Below are 11,711 nucleotides of genomic sequence, written 5' to 3'. Positions count from 1 at the left end.
TACCGTTTTACGGTAAAATAAGGTCTTTGGGAAGATCAGAATGCTTATAATTAAATTTTGGATCGTTGTATGTTAATTTTTAGAAGTGTTTACCATTTTCCGGCGAAATAAGTATTTTGAGAAGATCAAAGTTCTTGAATTAAAAAAGAAAGTAAAAATAATAATTTTTTCTTTCAGGAGTCGCTATGAATTTATTGTAAAAAAGGTTTTATGAGAAGATCAAACTTATCGTAAATTAATTCTAGATCTTTCAATTTTCATTCAGATGATCTCTGTCCCGCTCACCATTGTTGTACAGCAAATTAAGGATTCTGGAAGGTTCCGAGTGCATTATAAATTTGTGCAAGAGCTCTTGTTTTTGAAGCCCTTGTTATGCGAGGGCTATGTCTGGTTTATCATAGCAAAAATTTGATCTAAAACTGGCAAGTTTGGGAGGGACTAAAGTCAATTCTTTGAGTACAAAGTTTTTTATATTTCAATTCTGTGAACAGGTTCGAGACAGTGAGGTTGTGTGCAACATAGTTACGTTTTAAAGTTTCGATTCTGTGACCTGTTAATGGAGACGAGGCACTAAGGTTGTGTGACACATAGCTAGGTTTGTTGGTTTCCATAGCTGGTTTGTTCGTTTCCTTGGGGCATGTTGTTGGCAGAGTGCAAGTCTTGGGTTTTATCCTTTGCAAGTTATGATAAAGAATTTTTTACAGAGGCTTCCACGCAAGCAGTCAAAATCAGATAACAGCAGCAGTGGTGGCGATGGAGGAGGAGGAGGAGGAGGAGGGGGGAATGTGTCATTAAATGGCTCAGGACGCAATGTTACTGGCAATTTCAGAGGTGGAGGAGTGAGTCCTGCACCTGCAGGGCCACGAACAGTGGTTCCATTTAATGTTACTGTACAAAATATTAACAGTCATAATAGTGGGGCAACAGCAGGTGAGACAAACGCTTGGTCTCCTGTGGGGAAGAAATTGTCTGCGGATGTAGTTTCTTCCAATGGAAGTATGAATTTCTTCATTGTCGAGCCTCTGCCCTCATTCAGGGACGTTTCAAGCTCTGAAAGACAGAACTTGCTCCTAAAAAAATTGAGGCTTTGTAGTTTTGTGTTTGACTTCTCTGATCCTACAAAAAATGCAAAAGAGAAGGATATTAAAAGGCAGACGCTTCTTGAGCTTGTGGAATTTATCAGCTCTGTGAATGGCAAGTTTAATGAAGCTGTAATGGAGGAAATTAGTAAAATGGTTACTGCCAACTTGTTCAGAACTATACCTTCATCTTCTCATGAAGCTGCAGGATTGGATAACCCTGAAGAGGAGGAGGAGCCAACGATGGATCCTTCATGGTCCCATCTACAGGTAGTTTATGAATTCTTTCTGAGATTTGTTGCATCAAGTGAGACAGATGCAAAACTGGCAAAGAGATATATTGATCACTCCTTTGTTTTAAGATTATTGGATCTCTTTGATTCTGAGGATCCTAGAGAGAGAGAATATCTGAAAACAATATTGCACCGCATATACGGGAAATTCATGGTGCACAGACCCTTCATTCGAAAAGCAATCAACAACATCTTCTACCGTTTTATTTTCGAAACTGAAAAGCATAATGGAATAGCTGAGCTGCTGGAGATTTTGGGTAGTATCATTAATGGATTTGCATTGCCATTGAAGGAGGAACACAAGCTTTTTCTTGTACGAGCTTTGATCCCATTGCACAAGCCCAAATGTGTGGCTATGTACCATCAGCAATTATCTCATTGTATTACACAATTTGTAGAGAAAGACTTCAAGCTAGCAGATACTATCATTAGGGGATTACTGAAATATTGGCCTATCACAAATAGTCAAAAGGAGGTACTGTTCCTAGGAGAATTGGAGGAAGTTTTAGAAGCAACCCAGGCGGCTGAATTTCAGAGATGTATGGTGCCATTGTTCAGGCAAATTGGACGCTGCCTGAATAGTTCACACTTCCAGGTAAGAATTTATTTCTATTATATTTAACATGCTTTTCAATGAATATTTTACATGCTTTTTAACGAATAAGTGTGGATAAAGTAGACATATTTTTCCAGAACCATGTCAGGACTTTATCAATTATTCCTGTATTGGTTGTCATTAAATTCTTACATAAATTGCATCCTTCAAATTCAGACAATGCATCTCATTATGTTGGCACCGGGGGAATTTCCTTGTCTGCCATCCTATTTCATGGTGCAATTGTTCAACAGGAAGGCTTCTATGATGATTAGTTGTCTAGAAAGTTTAATGACACTGCATTTGAATGGTTTTATAAACTATCTCAAGCAAAGCAGGACAACTACTTTACTTGATTGGGGTTTGCTTTTGTGGAATTATTCTATTTCAATCCTCCTCTTCTAGATTTCATCATTTTTTATGCAATGGCTGCTTGACTGCAAACAAGAAACCTTCCCCCGTTTATTATCTCTATATGCTTATGATATTATGTTGCAGAACAAGAGAATTTTTATATTAGATGATACTATAGACGAATCTAGTCTATTTTGCTTATGAATTCACAAGAGTTTTTAGACCATCAGTGAAAATTATCTGCAAATGGATGTACATAATTAGTGTCACAAGCTTAACTGTAGTCTTCTTTTCTGAATAGTTGGAGATATGAAAATTTTAAATTTAACATTTCTGCCTAGTAAAAATATTTATGGAAGTCTAAAAAGACCAGTATACAAAAGTTCAATTTAAAAGTGGAATTATCTGTAGAATCAAAGAATACACAAATAACAATTGTAATAATTGTCAGAAGGCTACACAAATTGTCACAAAGACTTTTTCGCCTTGCATCACCTAAAGTTATTATCACTTCACAATGACCTTTAATACTTGTATCTTTCCCTTAAAGTAGATCGACTCTCACACAGGTCAATTAACTATTCATCCAACTATTTCAACTGATTGTTATGATAGCATGCTCTGCAGACCCTTTGATTATGTATTGCAGACTTTCAATTTCAGGCCCTTTGAAGCTTTAAGGTTTTGACTTCTCTCTCTTTAGGACCTATTTATCATTTTTGACTTATCTGCTTCTTTGGGCTTGCGAGTACTTCATTTAGTACTAGCATGATAGGCTCTGCAAGGCCTTTGAACCCTGTCTCCCATTGTGTTCCTGCAAGTTGTATTTGTGCATTCTACCCTGCACGAACTTTGCTGGCCTTTTTGAGCAATTTCAATAAAATGGCTTCTGTGTTAGAGAGATCCTACAGGTACGTCTTCTTGTCCTTTATGTCTCTTGAGTTACTGTAGAACACTAAAAAGTGAAATGACTACTGGTCTATGAGTGTAATATTCATAAGCTCAGTAAAGCTTAATGACAAGACACTTATATGCTAGTCATAACCAAAATTATACAAATCTTATGAATTACTGTAGATATGGAAGATTGTCATGGTTTATTCAAAAAACAAAGAGAGTCGGTATTGAATTCTGAGTTCAAATTAAGAGATTTTTATTAATCAATAAACTCAACCCAATATAATGTTGATTTTGACCCTCATATCAATTCCATTACATGGAAAACTAATTATATAAAGTATGGTGTACCTTAAGAATTTAACCACATACTTGGAGGCAACACACATGCTCAGAGTATAATATAAATTATTTTTATTCTGATGCAAAAATAAAACATCCCTTGATTCTTTTATTGACTTCAATCTTGTCATTCGATTTGCTTTTGCATCAATGCCACTTTTTGGTTCATATTCATTAGCATTCTGACAGAAACTCAAGCTTGACACAAATTTTGACTTTTGACATGTCATTTCTTAGTTTTCAAAATCCAAGACATATTACTGATTCACATTTTTATGCATTGTTCAAATTTTCTACCCATTGGGTTTTGACCTAATGACCATGTTGGGACTTAACCGAGACAATTAGGAAACGTATTATTTGTTCTTTGTTGATTGCAAGAAGGTAGTTTTGGATTGGATCTCTCACAGGTTTCGTATTTGATGATATTTAATTTTTTTTTTTTTTCAATTTAACATTAAGCCAGAAAGCTATCTACAAATAATTTTAGGTTTTGTGTTAACCTTTGTTTGGCTGGATCTTCTTGTGATATTGTGAAGAGCCTAAACTAAGCCAGAAAGATATATGCAAACAATTTAAGGCATTGTGTTGACTGAGGGTGAACACTTGGGGCCTGTTGTTGCTTTTGGAAAACATTTGTTTTATGGGGACATTGAATAAATAATCGTATACCAAAAATTAACAGCAAGAGATCCATCAATTTTAGTAAGGCCTAGTTTCAGAATATTTTCTCTCAAAGTAGCACAACCGCTAAACAAGGTAGCAATCCAATTTTACAAGCATACAACAGAAGATAGACTGTTCTGCTATTGCTGGGAATGATACAAAAATGTAGCATAAATAACTAGAATCAAGATAATAGATGTTTGCAATGTGCAAGATTGAGATTACAAAATGAACTTTATTGGAAGGTTCTACAAGACACAGTATTCTTAGGAAGGATAAACTCGACAATTCCATCAAACTCATAATCTGAGAGATGCTCCTGGGATGGAGGAAATGTATATGTTTAGTCTCCTGGGTTATCCTTCTACAATTTATTGTGCTTCGGATAGTTCTAACTCTTTCCTAAGGCCCATATGTGAACAAAGGGTTTGCCCATAGGTTACAAGATAAGAGTGTTTTTGCTGTAGGAACATAACATATTGCACAGATAAATTATAAAATATGTTACAACAGTAAGCATTAGAAGTTTTCTAGTTTTGTCAATCCTTTTATAGTTTCTAGTACAAGAAGTATTAAACTGGATCGTCTCCATTCCAAGATCAGTTAGATACCAAAGAAGGGAGGCACAAGGTTGAAATATTAACTCTTGTCTGGCTGAAATGAGATCAGCACTTGGCAGATAAGGTTTCTTGTAGATGAAAAACTAAGGGCTAATATAGGATTTTATTTAATATTGACTATATAAATGTCAATGGGCACACAATCCCCACCCTAAGTCATGGATTTATAAGCTTTGTTTTCTGACTAGACTCTAAAAGATGAGCCTTATCTTAAGGAACATAAAAATATTTAGCAGTCAGTTAGAGTATCGGAAGGTCCAGTATCAAGCATTAATGTGAAGGAACTGTTTTTAGATAATTATCAATGTTTGTGGATGACACGATTCCTTAAAGGGTTTTGAAGTGTGTGAACTTGGTTCAACAATTCAAGAAACAGTGTCCCAGAAGCAGCAATAATCATTGCTGTTTTGAGTTCCTGGAAGCTTAATCTCACGGGACTGGTGTCCTTTCTTTCTGTGAAGTTGATGTACAGCCATGGAAACCACAAGGAGAAGATAGTAACCTAAGTAAAGGATCTTGTCACATTAATTTGATGGCTTGATTATGAGATTGGTTGTGTTTTGATTGTACTGAACATTGTTAGCTAATATACAATCTCGAAGAGACAGGGTCAGTTTCATTTCATTGAGCTTTAATATGATGAGAGTGGCACAAGATTCTTGAAGTGTATCTACCGAAGAGCAGCAATAAGATATGGTTCTATGACGAAACAGGTCTCAACCGTTTGCTTCTTTAGAAGCCTCGATGGTTGCACATGAAATTAACATTGAGAACTAACCATTTGATAAGTAAGAGAGGTATCTAAATCCTAATTAATATTCTTTGTACCTGTTATCTTATTGAATCATTAAATTATTTAATCCTTGAGTTTGGAAGTTGAACAGTGCAGATTTAACAATTTTGTTAGCCAATAGGCTAGATATAACATGTAGGGGTATTGTAAGGCCATTGTATGTTAGATTTATGTAGTATGGGAAGGAACATGTTCTGAGGAGATGCGAACCTTTAAATGATGGGAAGGAACATGTTCTGAGGAGATGCGAACCTTTAAATGATGTATGGTTTCAGTTCACTACAGTGAGAGAAACTAGTGAAAAAGGCTCCTGGTTTCATTTTCTAAATCATAGGTAAACAAATGCTTTCACGTGTCAAATAAGAAAGGAAAGCCACCAAAGCTGAAGGTGGTAGAATAGCTCTTGAATCATTTACACATGCTTTTGGTGATGGCTCCTGTGGTCTTCCACCTGATAGGGGCTATGAATATATCATTAAGTTTGGCAAGGGAACTACCATATTGAGACTATACAGGTATCCATGTGCTGTTCAAAATGAACTTGAGAAGATTGTGGAAGAGTTCATTGATATGGATTCTATTGTTCCTAGCATAAGTCATTTTTTAGTGTTTACTGCCTACAGTGCATCAAAGAAGAAACATGGATATTATGCATGTGTATTATAGCATTAACTATTGGGCATGAATAAGAAAACTGTGAAGATCAGGTTTCCTATTCTTCAACTTGGTGGATTGATTGATGAGTTAACGAATTAAGATAGATTCAGGTCCTCTTTAATATCAGGTTAGAGTGTGAGTTACAAATCATTGAACAACATAAATAACTCGTTCAGATCAATTTGAATATTTGTTGTGCAATTTGTCTCATATATGACCCAATAGCATTCCAAAATACTGGAAATCTTCAGAGATCTGTATTTGGTTTATTTGATGATACCCTTATTTATAGTTACAATTTGCTGGAGCAGACTGAATGCCTTGGCAAGATGACCACTTTTACTGTGCAGAAAACATATGTGAATTTGTCAAAGTAGATGAGTCAATAGCGACTTGTTCGTGAGACAGTTCCAGAGCTTCCTTGTTTTTTTTTCAGTTGCTAGTGTTACTTCATCAAGGGGTTCTCGATTATGCAGAAAATTCAATGACTTGAAAAAGTGGGTCAATTTGCATGGAGTAGGACATTACACTAACCTTGACTACTTCAAGGAGGTGAGTATTTCGTGCCCATCTTTTTCTAATGTTTTATCTTCTTTGTGTGTTGTATGAGGACGTGTATTGGATCTGTATTAATGTAATATTGGAGACCAGTAGAATCTGGGCTATGAAATATAAGTGACAAACTAGCCCAATTAACTTGCTTTCTTCCAAGGTCATTGAGACTGATGTGGTCAGTTCTAAAAATGGATTTGGCTTTTTTTATCAGAACATGGGAACAGCCATTATTAGGCCCAAATTGGTGGTGAATATAATATTGTGCCTCATTTTTGCCATAATCATTTACATACTCAATGCTAGTCCAGATTCAATCAATCTGCATACCAATCCAATTGATTTTATCTTAGGTCATGGTAATAATATCTTGCAGCTAACTCATGTTTTTGTCCTGCTTAGTCAGCTTATGTTTGTTGCTGTTAATGTTCTGCTAAGCTCAAGTATTGATTCCCTCTATAAAATTGTAATCAACAATCACATTCTTAATGAGGGGTTTTTTATGATCAAGAATAATCTTCAAGGAGGAGTATCATTAAAGAAGAGTTTGTGTTTAAAATAAAGGATGTTCTATGATTTGCCCATTATGAAGGTACGAGAAAGATGATTTACTCTTGTAGGGAGAATCCATTATGGTGAACTTTAAATCCCTTTTCTAAATTTCCATCTATAAGGAGTTCCTTGCAGGATACCACTAGACTGAATATTTTTTTATTTGTTTATTGAAAATTACATGCGGAAGGCATACCTTCACCCTCAGTGGTCTTTGTGTATTGTTATCACTTGAAATTGCACCCTTGCTGAAGCCATTTCGCTATCTCAGTGAAACATGGGAATGATCTCAAGGTGTGAGATCTTGCAGATGAGATCAGACCTCCAGATAAAGGGCTGATTCCCTCTCAAACTTAGATGCAGTAGTGATGGTCCAAGCCAACACTAAATGATCTTACAATTAAATATATTCTACTGATTGCCAGGGAAAAGGGGAACAAGGAAAACAGGAAATGAAAGGGGTGGTGATGCATTAAGATTAGAAAATGATCCTTCCTTTGGTCAGAACAATACAAGAGATGATAAACTGCCAAAAAACCCACACAGTTCCCCGTTATAACAACTCCTAGGTGTGTGTATAGAGGTTAGGGTTTTACAAATACTAAGAGGGAATGAGAAACTAACTCAATTAGTTCTTGCAAAATGATTTTAGTATAAAAACATAGAAAATGATAACAATCATTCGAACACAGAGGTGAACAATGTTACACAGAGTGCAGAAGGTGAGAAGAGGTGAAAATGACAATTTTATTAAATCTGAGGCTTGAAGCCAGTTTACAGTTGTAGAGAATGAAGAATACATGTGTTTGCTAGATAAACCAAGGGAAGAACCCTTTACAATGAGTAGCAAGCTATCTTTTATATCCAGCAAGTGAATGAGAGAAAAAGGGAGAGGGCGTGGTAGAGAGAGAACCCTAGCCACCAACTTGCAAAACTCTTAACATTTTTGCACCAAACTATCAGATCTGTAGATGTAGAGAACATTTCCAACATCCTTGCCCATGCTACCATTAATGAATTTAAGGATGAGGTGCAAAAGATCTCCCACAAAATCTGTTGAAAACACGGCCTATACATGGCTGCTTGACAGAAAGGAGGTCTGTAACTTAATAATGTAGCATGGACACCCCTTTTCCTTTTGAAATCCTTAGAAGTGCATTAAAGTTTAAAGATCATTCTTGTAGATCCATGCCTCGAGATTGGGCAGGTGAGAGAGTAGTTGTAGCAATGATGATTCTGCAGAGGGAGGTAAGTACAGAAAATGGCACCTTGGTGTTATCCTCCCGCCCTTTGCAACAGTTGGCCTTGACTTTAGTTCTTCCTGCCTTCTCTGCCATGCCTTAGCTTTTCTTTTTCAAGGGTCGGCAAGGACTTAGGAACTTCATCGAAGGTTCACATGGTTCCAGGAACCATTGAAAGCTCCGATGTCGTCTTTGATCTTTTCTTCTCCTTTCTCTCTTATTGTTATGTGCCCCCATCAAGCCCCTCCCTTTATTGGTGATCAGGTTCACTGGGAACCAGAATCCAATTGGAGGTTCTTGTTCTTTTGGGAACCACTAGAACCGTTGACACACTTTCTTTGCCTTTTCCTTGCCACTTGAGCCCTTTGCTTCTTCTTTGTCTGGGGTTTAATGGGAAAAAGGAATTAATGGAACCTCTGTTGATTTCCTTCATTACCTTGGGGACTTAGTCGTGAGGAGAAACCTATTGGCAGTTCCTTTGGAACTAGGAACCAAAGTTTCTTGGTACCTATGAAATCGTCGACATGTTAGTAATGGAGTTCCCAATAGGTATGGAACCTTTGATAAAAGGGGGTTCTCAACATATCTATATGTGCTGACCATCTCCTTACCCAATTTTTTGCATTTGCAATTGGATAATTTACTAAGGCAAGTAAATGAAACCCACAAACCTAGAGGTACACATGACTTGAAGTCTTGAACAACCCAAATAAGATCTCTTAGATTGGTTATTACTTATTAATGATGAGCCATAAGCAGGGCATGAAATGTGAATATGTACCTTTTCCACTCTATTGAAGAAGGGAGTCTATAAGTTTAAAATTCAGTCTTTCTTTGAGGGTCTTAGAAGGATAACTTCAATTTAGTCTTGGAGCTTTAAGTTTGTGTACTTTCAAGCAGGCTTGATATGTTATTATTTGGAAGTTGTTCATTTTTGTTTAGATTATACCATGGGTATATTAAACAAGCAGTTGCAGCATACTGTACTCATTATTTTGATAATTTAAGATAATTTTTTATCGGAAGAGTTCATGGATGGTTCATGTCTAAAAGAAGGGTATTCTCCAACATGCCCAAGGAGAAGGTAAGGGAAAGATGGTCAAAGCTCTCTACTTTTTCTAGAGAGAAACCATCTCAGCCGATTGTCAATCCCATTTCTATATTTTCAGATGGAAGGAGTTCCTTGCAGGCAATTGCTCAACTGAAATTTATATTTTGTTGAACTTCGTATGGAAGTCATACCCTTTTGCTTGGAATAGATTGATTAGTCAAAGGAATGGACTCCTAATCTAATAGCTGTGTGTAACGTTTGTTGACTGTATACTGTCCTTATTTTCCAAATATGGTTCAATTCTGACAACCATTTCAGTTGGCTTAGTCAATATTAAAGATTGATTTTGCAGATGTTTTCTTTTAACATTCCCTTGAGGCATCTTGTAAACCCTATTCTCAATCAAAACCTTTTCATCTGTTCATGTTAAGGTTGCTTTCCTAACCTTTTCGTAGCCAATAAAGTCTTAATATTTTGTATCCATTGGTCTCCTAGACCTAGGGTTCTTAGCATGGAAGTCGCTCCAAATGTTTATCTTTGCTTTCATTCTATGATTCCACAAAGGCAGTTACTTGATTAGGGAGTGTTTTCTATGCTAGTAGGTCGATAGATGATTGATTTTGTAGAGGCTTTCCTTTAGCCTTCCCTTGAGGCCTTGTGTAGACCTTGTTCTCAATCAAAATCTTTTCATCTGTCCATGCTAAGGTCAATTTTGCAGGATACACGACCCCCTCTCCCCTTGTACGCCCACTATTGTGTTGTCTGCATTTTTGCATTTACAAAATTGGACAACCCCTTTAAAATCTTTGTTAAAAAATGAAATTTTTTACTCGAAGGCACACTTCCCGAGGCAACATTTTTTCTTCTGGTTAAACTGGACTGATTTTCGGTTCATCCTCGATCTGCGTTTCAAATTTCATTGCGTTTCGAGTTCGTTTGCTATGTCTTTCCTTCAAAATCAGGTTTTTTTTTTCTGGATTGCAAGTGGAAAAGTGTCTTTCCTTTGCAGGTTTAGTGTTTTCCTTATGTTTTAGTGTTGTAGGGGTTTTTTCTAGCAATTACAAGTGCACTTTATTTCAAACTTGTAACTTTGTAATTTGCTTTTTATTTTCCCTTTTCCCTTTTTGTCTTTTAAGCTGTTTGTAGGAACTTTTTAGACAAATTACAAGTTAAATTTAAAATTCAAGTTTAATGAGAACTTGTGACTTCTCATAAAAGTTCTTACTTTGTGCTTTTAAGTTGTAATAGGGGTTTTATTTCCTTATTACAAGTCTTTTAGAACGTTTAAAGTGACTTTATGTCTTGTGTCTTACTTGTAATGGGAATTTTATTTCCCTATTACAAGTTTTTATGTTTTTTTTCCTTTTAGTTGTTGTAGGGGTTTTATTTTCCCATTGCAAGTTGATTTGCTCTTTATGTTTGTGCTCTTCTTCCCTAAAAACCCGAATTTGCCCAAGGAAGAGAAAAGCGAAGTAATTAAAACTTGCAAAAGAGTTTCTAAAACCCGATTGCATCTTATTTGAAGGCATTTGCTACTTGTATTTGCTAAGGAAGAACCCGACCTGCACATTTGCTCCCACAAATCTGTTTTTTGTGGCTTTCTTCCCCAAAATCCATCCAACATTTATGTAAAATTGTTGGGAATCAATGCTGGTTGCCACGTTTTTCACCAAAAAGGGATTGGATGAACACGTGAAGCATTTTTGAAGGTATTTTTGAAAACGTTTTTGAAGACCTTTTTGGAATACGCCCTTTGCTGTTTATTACCACGTTTTGAAGCATGAGAATCGCCTTCTTGCCACATTGCAAACACGTCTTGCACGTACTCCATTAATGAGTGTTTGAAGTCGAGCATATCTCTCCTTCTAAGCCGTTTTTGGTGGAAAGGTTTAAAGGCAAAACCGATTTTGTTTGCTGATTGCAATCATAATGTGGTGGCTTCCTTGTCTATTTAAAGAGCATTTCAGTTTCTTCTAAGTCCATTTGCTTTGGTCTAGGGCATTCTTCAAGCAAGGTATG

The 11,711-nt window shown here is 36.3% G+C and overlaps 1 protein-coding gene across 3 annotated transcripts in view; it reads left to right on the top strand.

Annotated features, from left to right (window-relative positions):
- The window catches only part of LOC131070325 (serine/threonine protein phosphatase 2A 59 kDa regulatory subunit B' gamma isoform), a 39,727-nt gene that overhangs the window by 659 nt on the left and 27,357 nt on the right, over nt 1-11,711 (top strand). For 2 of the 3 annotated variants that reach the window (XM_058005836.2, XM_058005838.2), the window contains exon 2: nt 266-1,967. In XM_058005836.2, coding sequence (XP_057861819.2) covers nt 684-1,967 — 1,284 coding nt within the window. In that variant the 5' untranslated portion in view covers nt 266-683. The remainder of the gene's footprint in view (nt 1-265; nt 1,968-11,711) is intronic. The other variant, XM_058005837.2, reaches the window with a different exon arrangement.

The sequence above is a fragment of the Cryptomeria japonica genome, chromosome 1 (assembly GCF_030272615.1).
Source record: "Cryptomeria japonica chromosome 1, Sugi_1.0, whole genome shotgun sequence".
Lineage (NCBI taxonomy): Eukaryota > Viridiplantae > Streptophyta > Pinopsida > Cupressales > Cupressaceae > Cryptomeria > Cryptomeria japonica.
Note: the sequence above shows the minus strand (reverse complement) of the source record. Positions and strands in the feature narration are given on the sequence as shown.